This window comes from Aquarana catesbeiana, linkage group LG05 (genome assembly GCF_042186555.1).
Source record: "Aquarana catesbeiana isolate 2022-GZ linkage group LG05, ASM4218655v1, whole genome shotgun sequence".
Classification (NCBI taxonomy): domain Eukaryota; kingdom Metazoa; phylum Chordata; class Amphibia; order Anura; family Ranidae; genus Aquarana; species Aquarana catesbeiana.
Genome location: NC_133328.1, coordinates 39,222,931 through 39,244,649, shown reverse-complemented (window position 1 = coordinate 39,244,649; position 21,719 = coordinate 39,222,931). Strand labels below are relative to the sequence as shown.

At 42.7% G+C, this 21,719-nt stretch overlaps 1 protein-coding gene across 5 annotated transcripts in view; it reads left to right on the top strand.

Moving 5' to 3' along the window:
* The window catches only part of KRIT1 (KRIT1 ankyrin repeat containing), a 77,102-nt gene that overhangs the window by 40,829 nt on the left and 14,554 nt on the right, over nt 1-21,719 (top strand). For all 5 annotated transcript variants that reach the window (XM_073629620.1, XM_073629622.1, XM_073629621.1 and 2 more), the window contains 7 exons: nt 1,116-1,208; nt 4,668-4,797; nt 7,194-7,437; nt 13,945-14,060; nt 17,426-17,569; nt 20,525-20,681; nt 21,266-21,373. In XM_073629620.1, the coding sequence (XP_073485721.1) occupies nt 1,116-1,208; nt 4,668-4,797; nt 7,194-7,437; nt 13,945-14,060; nt 17,426-17,569; nt 20,525-20,681; nt 21,266-21,373 (992 nt within the window). The remainder of the gene's footprint in view (nt 1-1,115; nt 1,209-4,667; nt 4,798-7,193; nt 7,438-13,944; nt 14,061-17,425; nt 17,570-20,524; nt 20,682-21,265; nt 21,374-21,719) is intronic.

The following is a 21,719-nucleotide window of genomic DNA, read 5'->3' as shown; positions in this document are numbered from 1 at the left end:
GTCAGGATTCTGTGCAGGCCAGTCAAGTTCCTCCACCCCAAACTCGCCCATCCATGTCTTTATGGACCTTGCTTTGTGCACTGGTGCGCAGTCATGTTAGAACAGGAAGGCGCCATCTCCAAACTGTTCTCACAAAGTTGGGAGCATGAAATTGTCCAAAATGTCTTGGTATGCTGACTGCTGACAACTTAGGAGTTCCCTTCACTGAAACTAAAGGGCCAAGCCCAACCCCTGAAAAACAACCCCACACCATAATCCCCCCTCCACCAAATGATTTGGACCAGTGCACAAAGCAAGGTCCATAAAGACATGGATGAGCGAGTTTGAGGTGGAGGAACTTGACTGGCCTGCACAGAGTCCTGACCTCAACCAGATAGAACACCTTTGGGATTAATTAGAGCGGAGACTGTGAGCCAGGCCTTCTCGTCCAACATCAGTGCCTGACCTCACAAATGTGCTTCTGGAAGAATGGTCAAACGTTCCCATAGACACACTCCTAAACCTTGTGAACAGCCTTCCCAGAAGAGTTGAAGCTGTTATAGATGCAAAGGGTGGGCCAACCCAATATTGAACCCTACGGACTAAGACTGGGATGCCATTAAAGTTCATATGTGTGTGTGTGTGTGTATATATATATATATATATCTCATTTATTATAGTATGTATGCATGTGTGTGTATGTATATGTATGTATGTATGTGTGTGTGTGTGTGTGTGTGTGTGTGTGTGTGTGTGTATATATATATATTATTGTGTGTGTGTATATATATATATTATTGTGTGTGTGTATATCTCTATCTCTCTAACTCAACTGCATTGATAGTTGAGATGATGTCCCTCAGTTAGAAGCTGCATGAAATAATAGACAATCAGAGACAGTAGTCTTTCCAAACAAAAATGTATCATCTGTAGGGGTGTCTGATTATTATTATTATTATTATTATTATTATTATACAGGATTTATATAGCACCAACAGTTTATGCAGCGCCATATTCAGCACCTGCATGTTTTGCTGATTTTTCTACATTTTCTATATTGTGGAATGTAACAGCCAGGTGCTCCTGAATTTTTTTCTAATGTGAACCTTCATTCTGTATACGTTCTTTGTCTCCAGGGAAGAGGGTTGTGTTAATGAAGACGTTCCCCCTAGAAGGAGAGAGGTCTGGGAAAGAAGCGACTCTGTTCCTGGTTCCAGCCTCTGTTAAAGGTAAAAATTGTTCCATTGCTAATTGGGCTTTTTCTTCCCTTAACTGGTAATTGCACATAGCAAATTCAATCAAAACTAATCTGTGTCAGTGACATAAGAAGTAAGAGGAAAAATGAAAATCATAGAGACAGCCAGGATAATTAGCATTTTTTTTTCAGGAGGTTGGAGCCTGCATTTAATGACTGTGGTGTGTGCATTTTGTTTATTTTTGTTTTTGTTTTTAGTTTTTTGTTTTTTTTTTTTGTTTTTAGTAGTTTTAAATAGAATAGAGGGTAAAACATTTATCAGGTTACTTTGTTTTCCTCCTGGGGAGAATTCCCTTCACTTCCTATCCTGGGGACCCAACAGGGAATAAGAGGTAACCTCTCCAAATTCCCATCTTAGCTGTCACTGGAATGGGTGTCCCAATGGAAGTATTCCCCTCACTTCTCACCTCTTCCTCTAGTGACAAGTCTAAAATTTTGGATCCCCCCCCCCCCTCATTTTTAGTTTCTTTGACAATGACCAACAGGACAAATTGTGGGGGTGAATCTCCCCAGACTGGACACAGAGCAATAAAAACTGAAAGAAGTTCAAACCCTTTCCCATTCTATCCAAAACTGAACTTTTTTTTTTATGCTTTTAAATGCGCTTTTAGCAGCTGTCATCAGTATGTGAAAATATCACCTGTTCATACTGATGTGATGTTCTACGAAGTGGAAGGGAGTGGACTCTGTACAGGAAATGGTGGGTTTTTATGACATGGATACCTACTTGCGATCCTTTGAGAAAAATGTGGTCCATACCACTTTCCACAGATGTAGTGGGCTCCGCTATCTGAGAAGAAAAGCCTGGAGGCCTGTGTAGAATTGCCCACAGAGAAGAATGACAATTATGAGGCCATAAAGGATGTCCTAATTAGGGCTGAAACAACTAATCGATTATGAAATTAATCAATTATGAAAATAGTAATCAATTAATCGGACAGTAACATAATGGGGTTAAAAAAAACTAAAACGAGCCCTTTATAGTACAAAAAGAGCAAATAATCGTTACTGTAAATATAACTTTCACAGTTCTACAGTAAAAAAAATGAACCCCTTACAGTAGTGATTATCTAAAGGGCTAATTTTATTTTTTTTTAACCCCATTATGTCACTAAACGTCTTAGACCTGCTTCACATCTATGTGTTTTTTGGTGTTTTTTGCAGAAACGCACTACAGTTCATTTACATGGTTTCCTATGGGACACGTTCACATCTATGCTTTTTTCAGCCGCTGCGTATTTGGAAAGGGTCAGGGACTTTTTTTTTTTTTTTTCTTAACACAAACCAGTGCTTTTTTGGTTCAATATACTTAAATGGAGACGCTGCTAAAAAGCACGTAATGCGCTTTTGCAGCAATTTGTGTTTTTAAATTGCCCAACAACAAATTGTCCAAAAAAAATGCAAAAACGCAAATCGCAGCAAAATCACGTGTGCAAAAATCAAAATGCACAGCAAAAAGCACTGCAGAAACGGATCAAAAGCAAACTGCATAGGTGTGTACCGAGCCTTATGCTGGCCACACGGTCAATTTTCAGACAAGAATATTCATACAAAAAATCTTTGTACATTCCCTGAATTAAAAAAATTGATCTCTGAGTCTGATGATATTTATCAGATTCACCCTCTAATAGTATATACAGTATAGCTCTTCTAATAGTATATACAGTATATCTCCTCTGTCTTATTCTCAGAGTGGATTAGAGCTTTTTGATCCCTAACCATAAAGTTGGTAATTTATATTTACCACTGCATTGAGATATTTAGGAATAAATTTCCTTTTTTTTTTTTTTTTTTTTTTTTTAACTTTACATATTAACCTAAATTATACACCACACTTTTTTTTAAGGTTATTAACCGAATAATCGATTAATCGAAACAATAATTGGCCAACTAATCGATTATGAAAATAATCGTTAGTTGCAGCCCTAGTCCTAATGATGAAGTATCAGTTGACACCAGAAGCATACCACAAGAAACTCTGGTTGCTGTAAACTCTTACAGGAATGTGTTTTGGTTGCCTATGAACCACATTTTGGCATAGGACTAAAGGACTGAAAAAAAAAAATTCATGAGTCTCTGGTCCAGGTTTATCTCCGGCACATCTATCCTGTAGAAATCCATCACTTCTCGATTGAGTGCAAGGAAAGGAGGGAGGCCACCAATGGCAGCACTTGTCACACCTGTGAGCGAATGCGACCAACACCCAGGGCTCCCGGTACAAGCCGGCATTAGCTGATACCAGGAGATGCAATACTTGTGTCAAGTCTGGACACCTCGGGAACACCTGTCCTGAGCAGAGGAAGACATCAGGAGGCAACACTAAAAACCTACAGTCTTTTTTTGTTGGCACCAAAACCATGACCTGCTTTATAGAATCACCGTTTGCTCTCAGCTGGTGGACAAAAGGACCTCATCCCAGAGAAATCTCTTACACTTATTGGAGTTTGGGGAAGCCTACTTATGTGTACCTTCAGTGTTTATATTGACTGGGGAGGTGGGGTGAGAGAGGTTGTAGCCTCTGAGATTCCCTCACTGGGGTTGCTAGGCACAAAACTAGGAACTCTGCTCTCATACTTTGCATCTTTGAATGATACCCATCATCCACCAAATCAGACACTCGGGACATACCACGTTACTGTGCAAAGGTGTGGGTAGGACATCTTTGCAACTTGGGGCTTGAGAGAGTCCTTGTGACAAAACGCGTTGAGGGGGAGATGACATCAGTCGCCGGAAACTGGAAGTGAGCCGCTTTTTTACTCTGTGTGAACCAGCCTCTTTTTGCTTACCAGAGAGCGATTTTTTATGTGAGTGCTAATCCCTTTTTATTAATAAACCTGTTTTATTTACTGCACTATGGAGACTATTTGTTTTGTTATATTTTTGGATGTGTTTTTTACTGATGTAAGTAGTGGAGGAGTTGCAAAGATCTTGATCCTGTCCGGAGGAGAGCGGTGCCTGATGGCCATTTGGGAGTACTACACCTCTATTTTGTATGACCTGCTTAACAGTAAGAGGTCCTATTGTTCTGGTGAGAGTTCAGTTTGTACATTGGTGTGAACACCGTGTATTTAATTTGACTGCTGATCACTCTGTGGACATTCACACTTTGTATGACTGACTTTTCACATTGTCTTGTGGACTAGGAACTTATTATTCAATATATTGCACTGTGTACACTTATATTATCGCTAAGATATATATATATTGTTTATACTTGTCACAAAGCAGGGGATGGTACCCATGACTCCATGCCTTGACCCAATGTACTTGGCCTCTGCCAAACCTTAGCTGCTGCCCTTCTTTGCCCTGGCCAGTTGGCATTTTCTCTCAGTACTCTTTTCTGCCTTTCCTTCAGACTCTCAGGAGAGCAAGGATTTAAAGTGACCGGTCCTCTTTAAACGTTTAATTTGCATTTTTATTGTCTTGTTTTCAGATAATTCCAAGATGTCCTACAGCCCTGGCGGACCCGTGTTCTTCTGTCTGCAGGATATCATGAGGGTGTGCAGCGAGACCAGCAGCCACTTCTCCACTCTCACTGCACGCATGCTTCTCGCCCTGGATAAGTAAGGACTTTAGAGTCATTTCCAAGTCTGCTGTTTTTTTTAATGTGTGGAAGTGGTAAGGCTGAGTTTCTTTACAGGTCATTCTTTGAACCCTCACCTGTTGGAATGCCCATGTGTTTGCTTAAAGTGGTTGTAAACCTCAGACATGAAATCTGAACAAAGCGGATCTATCTATAGTGTGTACTTTTCTCAATTAAGAACACTTATGCCCTGTACACACGGTCGGATTTTCCGACGGAAAATGTTCGATGTGAGCTTTTTTGTCGGAAATTCCGACCATGTGTAGGCTCCATCGGACATTTTCCATCTGAATTTCCGTCACACAAAATTTGAGATCTGGATCTCAAATTTTCCCACAACAAAATCCGTTGTCAGAAATTCCGATCGTGTGTACACAATTCCGACGCACAAAGTTCCACACATGCTCGGAATCAAGCAGAAGAGCCGCACTGGCTATTGAACTTCATTTTTCTCGGCTCGTCGTACGTGTTGTACGTCACCGCGTTCTTGACGTTCGGAATTTCCGGCAAGCTTTGTGTGACCGTGTGTATGCAAGACAAGTTTGAGCCAACATCCTTCGGAAAAAATCCATGGATTTTGTTGTCGGAATGTCCGATCAATGTGCGATCGTGTGTACGCAGCATAAGCCCCCGTTCACACGGTTGCTATTTGTCCTATAATTGAAAGTTCCAAATCGTATAACGAGGCGCACCTCGTTGATGGCAGTGGAACCGTTCAAATAACCGCGACTCATGTCGCAACGACTTTGAAAAAGGTTCCTGCAGTACTTTTTTCTGAATATTATTTTTTCCTGCGAACTGCATTGACTTTGGTTTAAAAGGAGTCGCAAGCTGCAGTGAAATCAGATGTACAAATCGCACTGATGTGCGACTTTGAAATTGCTTTTTCTTCTTCCTAAATATCACTACTGGAATGTTGTGTGGTGGTTTTTTTTTTTTTTTTTTTTTTTTTTTATTATTATTATTATTATTTTTTTTTTTATATAGTATTTTTTTTCATGTCACAACACAGGAAGTAAGAGGTGGATGGGAGATGATGGCAGAGGGAGAAGAAAGAGAGGGCGGGGGAGTGAGGATGCAAGAAGCGAGGATTAGGTAGAGCGGCCTGGTAGTCACTAGACCTGTCTTGGTAAAGATTAGTCGGATTATTAACATTCCGATATGGGGAGCCCCCACTTATCCTGTTGTCTTTTTCCTCCTCTCTGGAGGAATAATTATGGTTGGCATGATATTTGAACAGGGTCTAAAGCCTGGAACACAGGCTAGTTTTTCTTTTTTTGTGCCACCCCAAGGGTGGCACGAAAAAAAAAAACTGACTGTACTAACCATGCGAGGTTCGTCCAGCGATCTCCCCCGCTGAGCTGTTGTCTTCTGATAGGCGGACGGCCCCCCTGCCAGAACACTCCGATCAGCGCTCCCTGCCATTGGCTGAGAGCGTTGATCGGGAGTCGATCGGCTGCTGGTTTTCCAGCATACACGTTGGACAGAAGCCGGCCGAACAGCCGGCTTCTGTTGGACAGACTGACATACACATGGGTGGAATGTCAGGACTTTGCTGACCTTGTTCTTGAAATGCTTCTCACCTGGCCTCAATATTTTACGTCAATCAATTATTCTTTTCACAAGTAGGTCAGTATTGGCAGCCTTCATATTTTTATCATCACTGGTTTACTTTAAAAGCATAACAAAAATGCAGCTACTACACCTAAGGACTGGTAAGGTGCATTATATTACATTTTGAGTTCTTGGTGGTCAGATATACTTTAAAAAGCAGAACTAAAGGCATTTTAGTTCTGCTTTTTAATGTGTATCTGACCACCAAAAACAAAAAATGTAATATAATGCCAACTGCCATAAACTGTGAACAGGCAATCTCTTTATGGAAGAAGAGACATGCATTGGGGTTGATTTACTAAAACTGGCGAGTGCATAATCTGTAGCAGCTGTGCATGGTGGCCGCTTCTAACCTCAGCTTGTTCAGTTAAGCTTTGAAAAAAAAAACCTGGAAGCTGATTGGCTACCATGCCCAGCTGCACCAGATATTGCAATCTCCAGTTTTAGTAAATCAACCCCAGAGTGTCCTCTACAGTAAAATACACCTACCTGCCTGCTGGCTGTTTTCCCCAGCATCTAAACTGAGCTGCGCATGCACAGCTCAGCTTACATCGCCGCCACAGTTCTTGTGCGCCCGGATGACTGAGGCATGCGCAGGAGTGGCGTCATGCTTGCCAGCCAAAAACGACTGACACCCAGAAGATGCCGGTTCCGGCGAGAGCTGGGGACCTTTTGAAGAATAAATTTAGCTCAGTTTTAAGTTTTATTATTAACTGCACAGTGATGGTATTGCAGCTGATCTGTTGTCTGTTCTCTGTGCAGGTGGCTGGATGAGCAGCACACAAAGTCTCACGCCATTGCTGCGCTGTTCCGCCCGTCTCCACTAGACAGGATAAAAACCAACGTCACCAATCCAGCTTACTCCTCCGAAGACGGCCAGTCTGTAGACTCTCTGCACATGGGCTACACGGCTCTGGAAATCAAGAGCAAAATGATGGCACTGGAGAAGGCAGATATCTGTATATACAATCCTCTCTTCGGATCCGACCTGCAATACACAAACCGGGTACTAATTTCATGCACTCGTTTATCCTGTGCTGGGTGACCCAAGACAGACAATTGAATAAGGAATATCTATAGAATATAGCGTATGCTCATGCCGTGTTTGCATGCATGAGGGTGCACAGGTGTTCCGTGCATCCCAGTGCAATTGGTCCCATTCATGTTAGTCCGGGATACAGTGGCTTCGTGGATACAGCCGCTGCTCCCAGTTCGACAGCCACGTGAGTGCACGGCTCTGAACGCACACGGTCTGCATTCGGAGCTGTCCACCCGCATTAGCATGGCTGTAAAATTGGGAACAGAGGTTGTGTCCCAACTGACATAGATGGGACTGCCTGCACAGAGATGCATGGAACACATGCGCATCGCTATGCGGGAAACGCAGTCCTTACAAGTGCATACGCTATAGAACGGCCGTGTGAACAAGGCCTAATGGGTCCACATCTCTTTTCATGTTTTAGTGACTGATCATCCTTTTTTGCAATTATTTCAAGATTCCGCCTCTCCTTCTTTTTGTAGATGCCTCCTCCTCCCGTGCTGAAACCGAAAAGGGCTCCACGAGGGGAGATGACATCACTTCCTCTGCCTGTGTTTACATTACACAGGCAGCGGACACTCTGCCATTCGCCAGAACCGATCAGCAGGTCCAGGGCAGAAATCATTGGCCTGGGCCTGTAGATCGGTTCTTTAGTGAATCCGATCACTGCGGGCGCGACGCCAAGCCAACCTGCCGCAGTATATGTACGGTGGCTGGTCAGAAACTGGTTAACCACTTCCAGACCGGCTCACACCGATATACGTCGGCACTTTGAAGAGGGATATCTTTTGTTATGGCAGCAGCTAACTACCATAACCCCGGTTTTCTCTTTTTCGGTGAGCCGTCCGGTTTCCGATAAAAGTGGTCTCTGCGGCGGATTCGCTGCAAGACCACTTTTATCGGCGGCGGGAGAGGCCCCCCCCCCTCCTGCCGCTCTCCGATGCCCTCCGCCGCTTACTGGAGCTGTCGGTAGCAGCGGAGGCGATCGGGTCCTGTTGGGTATGGAGACGAGTAGGGGGAAGACGGCCCCCACCCGTCTCCATACCATTGCAGGGCGGAAGCGACGCCAAAACATCACTTCTGCCCATAGCTCTTTTTTCGTTTTTTTTTTTTTTTCTTTGCATTTTAGTGTAAATATGAGATCTGAGGTCTTTTTGACCCCAGATCTCATATTTAGGAGGTCCTGTCATGCTTTTTTCTATTACAAGGGATGTTTACATTCCTTGTAATAGGAATAAAAATGACACAGTTTTTTTTTTTTTTGTTTTTTTTTTTTTTAAAGAACAGTGTAAAAATAAAAGGTAAGATAAATAAGAGAAAAAATGTTTAAAAAATTAAACGCGCCCCATCCCGAGCTCGCGTGCAGAACGAACGCTTACGTGAGTAGCGCCCACATATGAAAACGATGTTCAAACCACACATGTGAGGTATCGCCGCGATCGGTAGAGTGAGAGCAATAATTCTATCCCTAGACCTCCTCTGTAACTCATAGCATGCAACCTGTAGAATTTTTTTAAACGTCACCTATGGAGATTTTTAAGGGTAAAGTTTTTCGTCATTCCACGAGCGGGCGCAATTTTGAAGCGTGACATGTTGGGTGGCAATTTACTTGGCATAACATTATATTTCACAATATAAAAAAAATAGTCTAACTTTACTGTTGTCTTATTTTTTTTTTTAATTCAAAAATGTGTATTTTTTTCCAAAAAAGTGCGCTTGTAAGACCACTGCGCAAATACGGTGTGACAGAAAGTATTGCAATGACCGCCATTTTATTCTCTAGGGTGTTAGAAAAAATGTTTTTACTGTTTGGGGGTTTAAATTAATTAATTTTCTAGCAAAAAAAAAAGTTTTTAACTTGTGAACAACAAATCTCAGAAAGAGGCTCGGTCCTTAAGTAGTTAAAGTAGGTTTAAAGCCAAAAGTTGTTTTTTTTGTTTTTTATTTTGTATAGATTGATGAGGGGTTGGAATTTTTGTTTTTAATTATTGTAGAGGGTTGCTGCTCACAAGCCCACAATTTTTTTTTTTTTTTTTTTTTTTTGAAAGCTCACGTGATGTGCAGGAATCAGATGAAGCTCATCCATTCTCATGTTTTTTCCAGCAAAAGAAAGACAGCCACACAATGACAACTTTGACGTTCCTAGAGAACTTTATTGTTCCTGAAGACATGCACAAAGAGCCCCATCTGAATTTCTACAAGGGGAATCCTTGTGTGTGTCGTCCCCCTGGGGAATAGGTTTTTATTACTGTTTGTGTCCCCATTGGAGAAATTCACCCCCTCTCTCTGTCATGTTGATGACATTTAATTAAACTGAAAGTGAGGAAAAATTCTAAATTTTAAGTCCACCGAAATGGGAATGTAGGGGAGATCTTTCAATGGGAACACTTGTTCTGTTGACAATTATCCAAAAGGGGATTTACCTAAAGCAAAGCCATGCATTCTTGTACAATTTTCTTACCTTCAGCCACAGGTTGAAGGAAAGAAAATTTCCCCCATCAACGCATTCAGTGTTGATGAGGGACTCCTTGCTGCTGCGCTATTGTGTTCTGACAGCGGGAGGTTTCCCAGCCCTCAGAATGCAGCTATAGCTGCCGGCAGTGATCGCATGGGGAAAAAAAAATCACAGACTGGTTCCTGCTGAACCACCCGAATTTCAATCCACCTGTGACCGCCTTACTTCTGAGAGATTTTCTATCACTTCTTGTTATGCCTTAAAGGAGTTGTAAAGGAGAAGGGTTTTTTTTTTGTTTTTTTTTAATCTTAATGTGTTTTTTTTTTTATCTTCAAACCTTCTGTCTTTAAAACTCCTTTTTAACTCCATTATTTCTTCCAATAATTAAAGTACATTTTTGGGGTGGACTGACCCTTTAACTCTTAACCCAACTCTACCATTTAGCCTAACCCCTAAAACTATCTCCTAATGTGGAACTAAACCCATCGATTTAACTGTTTCTCAAAAATGGTTACATTCAAGACATGCTGTGAATAACTATGACAGTTGCTTGTGCTGTCAACCAAACTGTCAAGCGGCTGGTGTCATACCTGATCACAGGTGCGGCACTATGACACCTGCAGATCAAACAGCGGCTGAGATGGCCGCTTCCTCGACTGTAAACAACAGAAGGTTTTGTTCCACTTTAAAGCTAAACTGGAAGCACAGTTGACATAAGTTTTGTGGTAGCTGTTTTCTCTGTCAAAAGAATTGTAATTCTGCCCAGCCAGTCTTCCTTTCCTGACTACACAGCCCAGCTGGTGACCTGACATTTCTCTTCTGAAGTTAATCCGTACAGCTAGGCTCCCCTCTGCTGTGTAGCATTCTGATTGGACAGTGAAGGAGAAGCGGCAGACTGATGAGGTGATCACTCTGCTCCTTTCTGCTTGTTACGTGCCAGTACATGTCAGCTGCATCACCAATGATTGACTTCTAGTGCTGCCCCTCCCTCTCCAAGTCTGAGTACTACCGTACAGGGGACTGCAGGGGGCTGGTACCAAGCAAAAGTCGGGTATTTAGCACAACTGTGTTTGGTACATATCTGCATTACTTGGTGTTTGCTTTATGAATTAACAATGAATGGCACCGCAAACGCAACACGCTTTCCTAGCACATTTTGTAAACGTGCGCAAAAATGTATGATTTTGCAGGCATTTACAAAACCTGCATGTGTGAATGGAGCCTAATAGTTTAAACCCCTAAGTTGGTCCTGAATATTAAAGTAGCCCCTTCTTACTCCTATTAGCAAAAAACACAAAAAGATAACGATCCCATGCCAAAATTGATTGATCTGTGCCGAAAACTGATGGGACTGTCATCTTTTACCCTGGAGAAAACATTGATTTCATTTCTCATCTTCTAGGAAAACTCTGCAAAACCCAAGAAAGTACAAAATAAAAAAAGATTGTGCTGCCATTTTATGACACCCACTCCTGCCCTACATGACAAAATTATCCTTAAAGTAGAACTAAAGGCAAAACTTTTTTTTTTTTTTTTTAACTTTGGATAGAGTGGAGAGGGCTTGGAACCCCTGTCAGTTTTTATTGCTTTCTGTGTTTCCCTGTTAGGGAGATTCACCCTCTCTATTTGTCCTGTTAGCTATTATCATTGAAAGTTAAAGAAAATCCCAAATGTTGGGTTGTCCCCAGAAAAGTAATAGGAAATCTTCCAATGGGGACAATGGTTCTGGTGATCTGAAGGTCCCCAAGGAATTCCCTTAAAGTGGTTGTAGAGCTCAGACATAAAATCTGAACAAAGCATATCCCTCCTATAGCAGTGATGGTGAACCTTGTCACCCCAGGTTTTTTGGAACTACATTTCCCATGGTGCTCATCTACACCGCAGAGTGCATAAGCATCATGGGAAATGTAGTTCTAAAACCTCTAGGGTGACAAGGTTCGCCATCACTGCTCTATAGTGTTTACTTGTCTCTATTAAGAGCAGTTAGTGTCCTTTCTGTCTGCTGCTTCTTCATTCTTCTATCACCATGAATCACTTCTGACAAGTTTTCCTGACACCAAGAGGAAAAATGGTGACGGGAGGGACCTCTAGGCTCAGCTCTGTTCCTAGGTGTTGTGGGGAGGGGGATATGTCCGTTCCCTCCGAACAGCTCTCAGAGGGTAATTTCAGCTCTCTTCCCTCTGTTTTCTGACAGCTCAGAAAAGCTGTATAAATTCTGCACTTTGAATGGCTGTAGGAGAGAGGGCTGCAGATAAACTGGTACAATGTAGGACAATCTGTTTCATCTCTGTGTATCACCTGAGGCCAGTCAGTTCACTATACGTAAGAGTTTACAACCACTTTAATTTGCAGAGGGTTCCTCTCACTTCCTGTTTGGCTATGGGACAGGAAGTAAAGGGAAATCTCTGAAATGGGACACAGATGGCAAAATATAATATCTGACAGGGGTTAGAACCGTCCCTTGCTTTATCCAAAATGAAAGTTTTGCTTATAGTTCTACTTTTAACAATAATCATAAAAAGAATGCAATAATAGAGACTGTGAAAATTGTAGTGTCCCCTTACACTGGAGGCAGTTGAGATGTGCCCTGTTGCGTTAGTGGTTCATTGGAAGGTGCCCTCTTGCATTGCTGGTTAGTGTAGAAGTGACCGTTTATATTGGAAGATAGTGAGGATTGGTCCCCTTAAGCCGGCCATAGATGGTTCAAATCTCAGCCGATTCAGCAGGAGCCGGCCGAGATTCAAACCACGTATGGGCAGACTGAATGTACCCAAGCTGATCGATCGATCAACTTGGGTACAGCCAACCTGTCAGATTTTACATGTTTTTATTGCCATCGGCTGGTATGGACTAGCTAACTATAATCACTGTGTTCTCGTGGTGGGGACAGCTTCCCTTGCCCCTCATGGTGGGGAGAACACAATGGCTCCACGGGAGAGATCCCCCTCTCAGCACGGTCTGTATTGATGGGGGGGATCAAGCTAATTTTTTTTTTCTACGAGTTACAGGAAAGAAATTTGCTCCATCTCTGGCTGGCCTTACATTGATGACCAGCGAAAGTAGGAGATAAAGATCCACCATTGCTTACAGGACAAGGAACCCTTTCCACCCTCTGGAGAAACCCTGATTGACTTATGGAGTCCTTGACCTGGAGAAACATGTGGATATGGAATGTCCAAACAGTCCTACCAGTCCCAGGTCAGGGACTCCACAAAGTGTGAAGAGATGATAATTACAGACCCAAAATTGAAACCATGTAAGATTACTGAGCATTCAGAAGCTGCGTTTTGAACTGCTTTGCGTTGCGTTTGCGTTTGGTGAACGTGGCTTGTCCTATCAGGATGCTTTTAACGGCTTTAAAGCGGAGTTCCACCGAAATTTTATTTTTTTAAAAGTCAGCAGCTACAAATACTGCAGCTGCTGACTTTTAAAATATGGACACTCACCTGTCCAGGGCGCCCGCGATGTCGGCACCCGAAGCCGATTTGTCCCTCAGCTCTCGGGTGGAGGCGCCGCCATCTTCGGTAAGGGAATCGGGAAGTGAAGCCTTGCGGTTTCACGGCCTGGTTCCCTACTGCGCATGTCGCACTGCACGATCCCACTGGACCCTGCTGCCTTCTGGGACCTTTGTATCTCCCAGAAGACAGCGGGGGGGGCGGAGGAGGCGCCGGATATTGCATAGATATCCGCGGATACTGTGGCTATCTATGCCCGGAAGTGGGGGCAGATACCTGGGTTATATAGGTATCTGCTCCCCCATGAAAGGTGCCAAATGTGACACCAGTGGGGGGGAGGATTCCGAAAAGCGGGAGTTCCATTTTTTGGTGGAACTCCGCTTTTAAAGAGCCTGCAAATAGTCACAAAAGAAGCTCCAGCGTAGGCAGTTGAGCAGTACGGTGTTCAATCACGAAGCGTACAAAGCTCATCAACTGACGTCGAACTATGTTGGATGACTCTCCAAATCTTTACATTTCCAGCGAACTATCACGTTGAAATAACCATGTTTTCCTTCATTGTAGGTGGATAAAGTGGTAATAAACCCGTATTTTGGGCTCGGAGCTCCGGACTATTCCAAAATCCAGATTCCAAAGAGAGACAAGTGGCAGAGGAGCATGAGCAGCGTCATGGAAGACAAGTACAGTCCCCGTTACTTTCTTTTTGCTTTTAGTATTCTGATGGTGGCCGTAGACCAAGGAGGGCAGTTGGACATGCTGGGATGGTTGGACCGTCCTCCGGTACCAGCGCCCGCCTTGTTTGTGTGTAAACATGAATGCTTGGTTTTTGCTGAGTGTTTTCTTATACTTGTAATGAGTGGAGGAGGGAGGGAAAGCTAAATGATCTCTGTGCTGCTTACCTGGGAGAAACGGTAGCACTTGGTTAGGGCTGGGTTCATACTGTTGCTTTGTGGTGACGTGTGTATCGGCCACACGCATTGGTACGATGCAGTGCCGTTCGTTCTTAACCACTTCTTACCCCTTCCTGACCAGGCCATTTTTTGTGATACGGCACTGCAACGCTTTAACTGACAATTGCGCGGTCGTGCGATGCTGTACCCAAATAAAATTGATGTCCTCTCTTTTTTTTTTTTTTTCCACAAATAGAGCTTTCTTTTGGTGATATTTGATCGCCTCTGCGCTTTTTATTTTTTGTACTATAAACAAAAAGAAGACCATTTTGAAAAAAAAAGCAATATTTTTTTACTTTCTGCTATAAAACACATCCAAAAAAAAATGTTTCAATTTAGGCCAATTAGAGCTGCACGATACTGGGAAAAATGAGAATCGCGATTCTTTTGCTTAGAATACAGATCACGATTCTCTCACGATTCTTTAAAATGGTTAAATTTAAAAGAGAAAAATCAGCTGTAGACGGCGCATGCGCAATCAACACACCGCTCGCTCCCGATGCTCGGGGCTTGTTATTCATTTATTACAACAAGGGGCGGATGCTTTTCTCAAAGGGGCGGATGTATAGTTAACCATACATCCGCCCCTTTGAGAAAAGTATCCGCCCCTTGCTGTATTAAATAACCAGCCCGGGCATTGGGAACGAGCGGCGTGTTGATTGCGCTTGCGCAGTCCAGGCCGGCACTATGCTCTATGCTGACTGACGTCAGTTCCGATATCAGCGCCATTTGCGTTCCATACTGGTTCCGTGCCCCCGACTGGGAGATCCGAAAAATCGAGCTAATCCAGCTTGCAGATCGCGCGGGGGGGGGGTGAATCGAAATCGCGATCTTATATGCGATTAATCGTGCAGCTCTAAGGCCAATATGTATACTGCTACATATTTTTGGTAAATCAAAATCCCAATAAGTGTATATTGATTGGTTTGCGCAAAAGTTATAGCGTCTACAAACTATGGGTTAGATTTAGGGACCTTTATTCACCTGACATGGAGTGAGACTTTTTGGGGACCAGTGACACTAATACAGCGATCAGTGCTATAAAAATGCACTGATTACGGTATAAATGACACTGGCGGGGAAGGGGTTAACGTCCTCGGCTTCCCATCCACTAGGGGGCGTGCGCGCCTCGTCACTTGAAAGCCAATGCGCGTGCCTGGCAACCGCAGTATCCGCCAGGCACCCGCAATTGCCAGTCACAGAGCAGGGACGTAAATCTGTGTGTGTAAACGTCCTGTCAGGGGAGAGGAGACCGATCGTGTGTTCCCAGTACAGAGGAACACCGATCGGTCTCCTCCCCCAGTCAGTCCCACCCCACCCCACAGTTAGAATCACTCCCTAGGTAACACATTTAACCCCTTGATCGCCCCCTAGTGTTAACCCCTTCCCTGCCAGTGACATTTATACAGTAATCGGTGTATTTTTATAGCTCTGTTTGCTTTATAAGTGTGAATGGTCCCAAAAATAGTGTCAAATCTGTCCGCTGCAATATCGCAGTCCTGACATAAATCGCAGATTGCCGCCATTACTAGTTAAAAAAAAAAAATGCCACAAATCTATCTCCTATTTTGTAGGTGCTATAACTTGCGCAAACCAATCAATATACGCTTATTGTGATTATTTATATATATTTTTTTTTTTTTTACCAAAAATATGGAGAAGAATACATATCAGCCTAAACTGAGGTTGAAATATGTGTTTTTGGTTTTTTTTAAATTGGGATATTTATTATAGCAAAAAGTAAATATTGTGGTTTTTTTTGTTTTTTTGTTTATAACGCAAACAATAAAAACCGCAGTGGTGATCAAATGCCACCAAAAGAAAGCTTTATTTGTAGGAAAAAAATGCTGAAAATGTCATATGGGTACAGTTGTATGTTGTATGACCGCGCAATTGTCATTCAAAGCGCGACAGCGCTAAAAGCTGAAAATTGGCCTGGGCAGGAATGGGGTGAAAATGCCCGGCATTGAAGTGGTTAAAGTAGAACTAAAGGCAAAATCCTTCTTCTTCCTTTTTTTTTTTTTTTTTTTTTTTAACGTTTGGTAGAGGAAAAGAGAGGTTATAACCCCTGTCAGTTTTTTTGCCATCTGTGTCCCATGTTGTCCCTTCACTTCCTGTCTCATAGCTACATCAGGAATTAAGAGGAAATCCCTCCAAAGTCAGAGAATCCCTGGGTTCTCACCAGAACTAGTGTCCCCATTGGAAAATTTCTACTTTTCTGTTCTGGTGACAACCCAAAATTTGGCATTCTTTCACTTTTGGCAATCATGGTAAACGGGATAAATACAGAGGGTGAAGAATCTCCCAAACTCAGACAGCAATAAAAACCTGACAGGTATTCTAATCCCTCTCCACTCTATCCAAAACTAAAAAAAAAAAATGCTTTTAGTTATACTTTAAAACCACTGTCAGGATTTTTTTTTCTCTATCTGTGTCTTATTAAGAACATTTCCCCTCCTGTTCTGTCAACATTGCGGATCTCCTTTTAGGGGGGAACCTGACTGTGGTTATAACCCCTCACCACTCTATCCAAATACAATAAAAGCATAACTTTTTTTTTTTTTTTAATTTTTTTTTTTTTTTTTTTTTTTTTTTTTTTTATGGTAAATTATTTATTGCAGGTACTTGTATAGCGTTGTCAATTTACGCAGCGCTTTACATATATGTATTATACATTCACATAAGTCCCCGCCCTCAAGGTGCTTACAATCTAAGGTCCCTAACTCCCATTCATACATACACATACTAGGGCCAAGTTAGACAGGAGCTGATTAACCTCCAGCAAGTCTTTGAAGTGTGGGAGAAAACTGGAATACCTGGAGGAAGTTGGCACAGGGAGAACATGCAAACTCCAGGCAGGTAGTGTCATGGTTGGGATTCGAACCAACGACCCTAGTGCTGCTAGGTGGAAGTTCTAATCACTTAGCTACTGTGCACTAAAAAAAAATTGTAAAAGTACACTACACTGTCATCTCACATTGAAATAGATGAATTGACAATTTTTTGTGTTTGTTTTTTTTTTTTTTTTTTTTTCTTTTTTTTTTCTTTGCAAAAATGAAGTGTAGAATGTAATGTACTTTCATTTTGTCCACTAGGGAGCGCCAGTGGGTGGACGATTTCCCTCTGCATCGCAGCGCCTGTGAAGGAGATTCCACACTCTTAAGTCGATTATTAGACGAGGGATTTTCGGTGAACCAATTGGACAATGACCAATGGGCCCCCATACATTATGCTTGCTGGTGAGTGTTCTGATGACTTTGTATTGTGTCAGAGGAGAGTTCCTGAGCAAAAATTAATGTCTGGTACACACAGGCGTTTTTCTTTTTTTGTTGTTCAACCCAGCCGGCAGAATGAAAAAAAAAAAAACTGAAGAGCTCCTTGAGTTATTGTGTTTGACAGGCGGACCCCCCGCCCCAGCCTTTAAGCTTGGTGTACATGAATCCCTGGTTGTCCTCCTTTAGTCTGCAGTCACACCTGAGCTTTCAGTGAACCCTTGCAAAAGTGAATCTTTCCGAAATGTGTAAAAAACGTGTCACACTTGAGGTAATAACTAAGCGCGCGTGAAATGTGCGAGACGCGTCTACCCAGCATTCTGATGCCTGTAATTTTTGGGATGTCCAAAAAAAGAGGATTTTGATCTACAGTGGTGTGCGCCCATTTCTTCTAATTTCATTGCGATCCGAGGCGAGCACCTGCTGGATCATTAGGCTTCCTTTATCTCACCTGGAGCGGCGAGTTTTCTTTTTTCCATCACACTTGAGGTGCCATTCATTCTTAAGGGCACCCCAAACGCAGCAAGCAGACGAGCGGTTAAAAAAATAAATAGAATAAATTTGAGAAACCTGTGAAGTTCAATACCCAAAAAGCTACATGAGCTACAGCACTTTGACACACATAGGGCAGTCTATTGAAATGAATGGGTTGCCCTATGTGTGTAGCAAAAAGCGTGTTCACGAAACGCTAGGTGTGAATTTGAATTCATCCCAAAGGTGTTCTATCGGGTTGAGGTCAGGACTCTGTGCAGGCCAGTCAAGTTCCTCCACCCCAAACTTGCTCATCCATGTCTTTATGGACCTTGCTTTGTGTACTGGTGTGCAGTCATGTTGGAACAGGAAGGGGCCATCCCCAAACTGTTCCCACAAAGTTGGGAGCAAGAAATTGTCCAAAATGTCTTGGTATGCTGACGCCTTAGGAGTTCCCTTCACTGGAACTAAGGGGTCAAGCCCAACCCCTGAAAAACAACCCCACACCATAATCCCCCCCTCCAATAAATGATTTGGACCCGTGCACAAAGCCAGGTCCATAAAGACATGGATGAGCGAGTTTGGGGTGGAGGAACTCAACTGGCCTGTACAGAGTCCTGACCTCAACCCGATAGAACACCTTTGGGATGAATTAGAGTGAAGACTGTGAGCCAGGCCTTTTTGTCCAACATCATTGCCTGACCTCACAAATGCGCTTCTGGAAGAATGGTCAAACATTCCCATAGACACACTCCTAAACCTTGTGGACAGCCTTCCCAGGAGAGTTGAAGCTGTTATAGCTGTAAAGGGTGGGCCAACTCAATATTGAACCCTATGGACTAAGACTGGGATGCCATTAAAGTTCATGTGTGTGTAAAGGCAGACGTCACAATACTTGTGTGTGTGTGTGTGTGTGTGTGTGTATATATATATATATTGATAGTACGTGTGTTTTTTGGGGGGGTTTAAGTAATTTTCTAGTTAAAAAAAAAAGTGGATATTTACATGTATGTGAGAAGTGTCAGAATTGGCTCAGTAGGCAAGTGGTTAATCTCTGAAGAGCGATCCACAATACAACGCCTCTCACCACCTGCTTGAACCCCCCCCCCCCGCATTCAGCAGGGGGTACATGGGCATGTGTACACCCCCGATCGCTGCCTCTGCAGCTGGGTGAGGCACAGTAATAATACAGTGTGGTCCCTGGGGGGAGGGGCTTCCTCCTGCCTGCAGCGGACTGATGACATCATCTTGGCCTAGGCAAAGTCACTGGACTGGAGCTCAGAAATGTGTTTTTTTTTTTTTTTTTTTCTTCTTTCCTTTTTTTTTTTTTCTTTTTATGATTATAGCATACATAGGTTACAATATACAGCAGGAATGATGATATACATTATCAGGAATGTAATCTGAGGCTGTGATTTATAGTAGGCAGACCCCTTACTAAGGCTCAGTTCACACCTATGCGTTTTTATTGCTTTTTGCAGAAACACACTACAGTCCATTGAACATGGTTTCCTTTGGGACACGTTCACATCTATGCTTTATTTCAGCCACTGAGCTTTTGGAAAGGGTCAGAGAATTTTTAAAAAGCAAAACTGTGCATTTTTAGTTCAATAGAATTGAATGAAGAATCTGCAGAAAAGCATGTAGTGCGTTTTTGGGGCGATTTGCGTTTTTTAATCCACCCAACAAACAGTTTTAAAAAAAATGCTAAACGCATCAAAAACGTGCGAAAAAATGCATCAAAACCCTATGTGCAAAACGCACTGCAGAGACAGATCAAAAGACAACTGCATAGATGTGAACCGAGGCTTTGAGTTGTAAAGAAAACTTGTCATTATAGAAATATGTAAACTGCCATCTCCAACTACATTTAAAGCTCAAAAAAGGCAAAAAACTTTTTTAAAATGTTTTCCAATAGCCACAAAGACTATAAATCCACTCTGTGTGCACTAAATTCCTTTGCAAACTCAGACATTACTATTTAAAGGTAACAGTGACATCATCATGGTGCTGTACATAGCCTGTGCAGAGAGTAGAGCTGTGGGAGGGACCTTACAGGCTCCACCCACCACAGGCTGCCTGCAGTAAACTACAGGAGGGGGCGGAGACGAGACCAGTCACTCTGCACAAGAAGAGAGGGCAGCAGTGAGCGGTCTTTATGCCCCCAGCACAGAGGGAAATTTTCAATCTGGATTACCTCACAGATCTGGAAGAAATGCACAAAGGACACCAAGATTATAGGAAGAATACACATGACCAATGTATTTTGCTTATCCCGGAGTTCAGCTTTAACTTATAACATCACTTATTAAAGTATATGCTCGGCCAATGCTGTTGGGGGGGGGGGGGAGTGTTAGAACCACTGATGGGTTTTTACTCCCATCTGAGGCTCCATTAGAGACGGAGAGTGCCATACTAAAAGGAATTGTAATGATTTTTTTGTTTCACAAGGTACGGGAAGGTGGAGGCCACCAGCATGTTACTAGATAAAGGCAAATGTAATCCCAACTTGCTGAATGGACAACTCAGCTCTCCTCTACACTTCGCTGCTGGAGGTGGCCATGCTGAAATCGTGCAGATCCTCCTCAATCACCCAGAGATAGATAGGGTAAGTCTTGACTTCTTGGTGTTCAGGACACAACCGGCTATTTTCATTAAACAATTCCCCAATTCTCCGTTTTGCCAGTAAGCGTGTCACAATAAAAACCGAGGTCTCAGTTGCATGCATTTAGCAGTTATTTGCTGATGGCATGCACCACCTTGGTATACACATATGAGATGTGTTCCCAAGTCTAGTCTTCTTCTGTACCTCTGTACCAGTGTTCTTGTTGAGTCACCCTCTGACTTCGTTCACACTTGAGCGTCTCCCAGCTCAAAAACAGTTAACAAGCAAAAACCTATTGTTTTCAATGGACCCTGTTCACACCTGAGCATCCTGTCACTTGTAGCAAAACGCCTGTCCCTCAAAAAAAGTACATGAGCTACTTTTCAGGCAGAATTGAGCATTTTTGTCCCCATAGACTTCAATTGAAATGCCCAACATGAGCTTCTTTTGAGCGTTTTTTCAAACATTTTGTAGCCTCACTTAAGAGTTCCCATCAGAGTATCTCTCCCCCCACCCCCTCCCCCACATCAGGACTACTTAGTTTGCAGTTTGAACTTCACCGTGCTTTTTTTTGTTTGGTTATATAGCACATCACCGACCAGCAGGGGCGCACACCTCTGGATATATGTGAAGAAAACAAGCAGAGTAAATGGGAGGAGACGGCGGAGCTGCTGAAGAATTCCCTCAACAAACCCGTAAGAAGATTGCTTTCTGTCTTTTTGCTTGCTCTCTTTTGCTTTTTTGATTTCTCTCCTTTTTCGCTTTCTCCCTTTCTTTTTTTTTTTTTCTCTTTTGCTTTTCGCTTTTTCCCTTTTAATTTTCTTTCCTGTTCTCACTTTCGCTTTCTCACTTTCGCTTTCTCACTTTCGCATTCTCACTTTCGCTTTTCCTCACTTTTGCTTTTCCTCGCTTTTCCTCTTTTTCGCTTCTGCTTTCTCTCCTTTTTCGCGCTTCCTTTTTTTTTCGCTTTCTCTCTCTTGCTTTTTCTCTTTTCTCCCTTCTTTCTCTTTTTTTTTTCTCTCCTATTTTCACTTTCCCTCC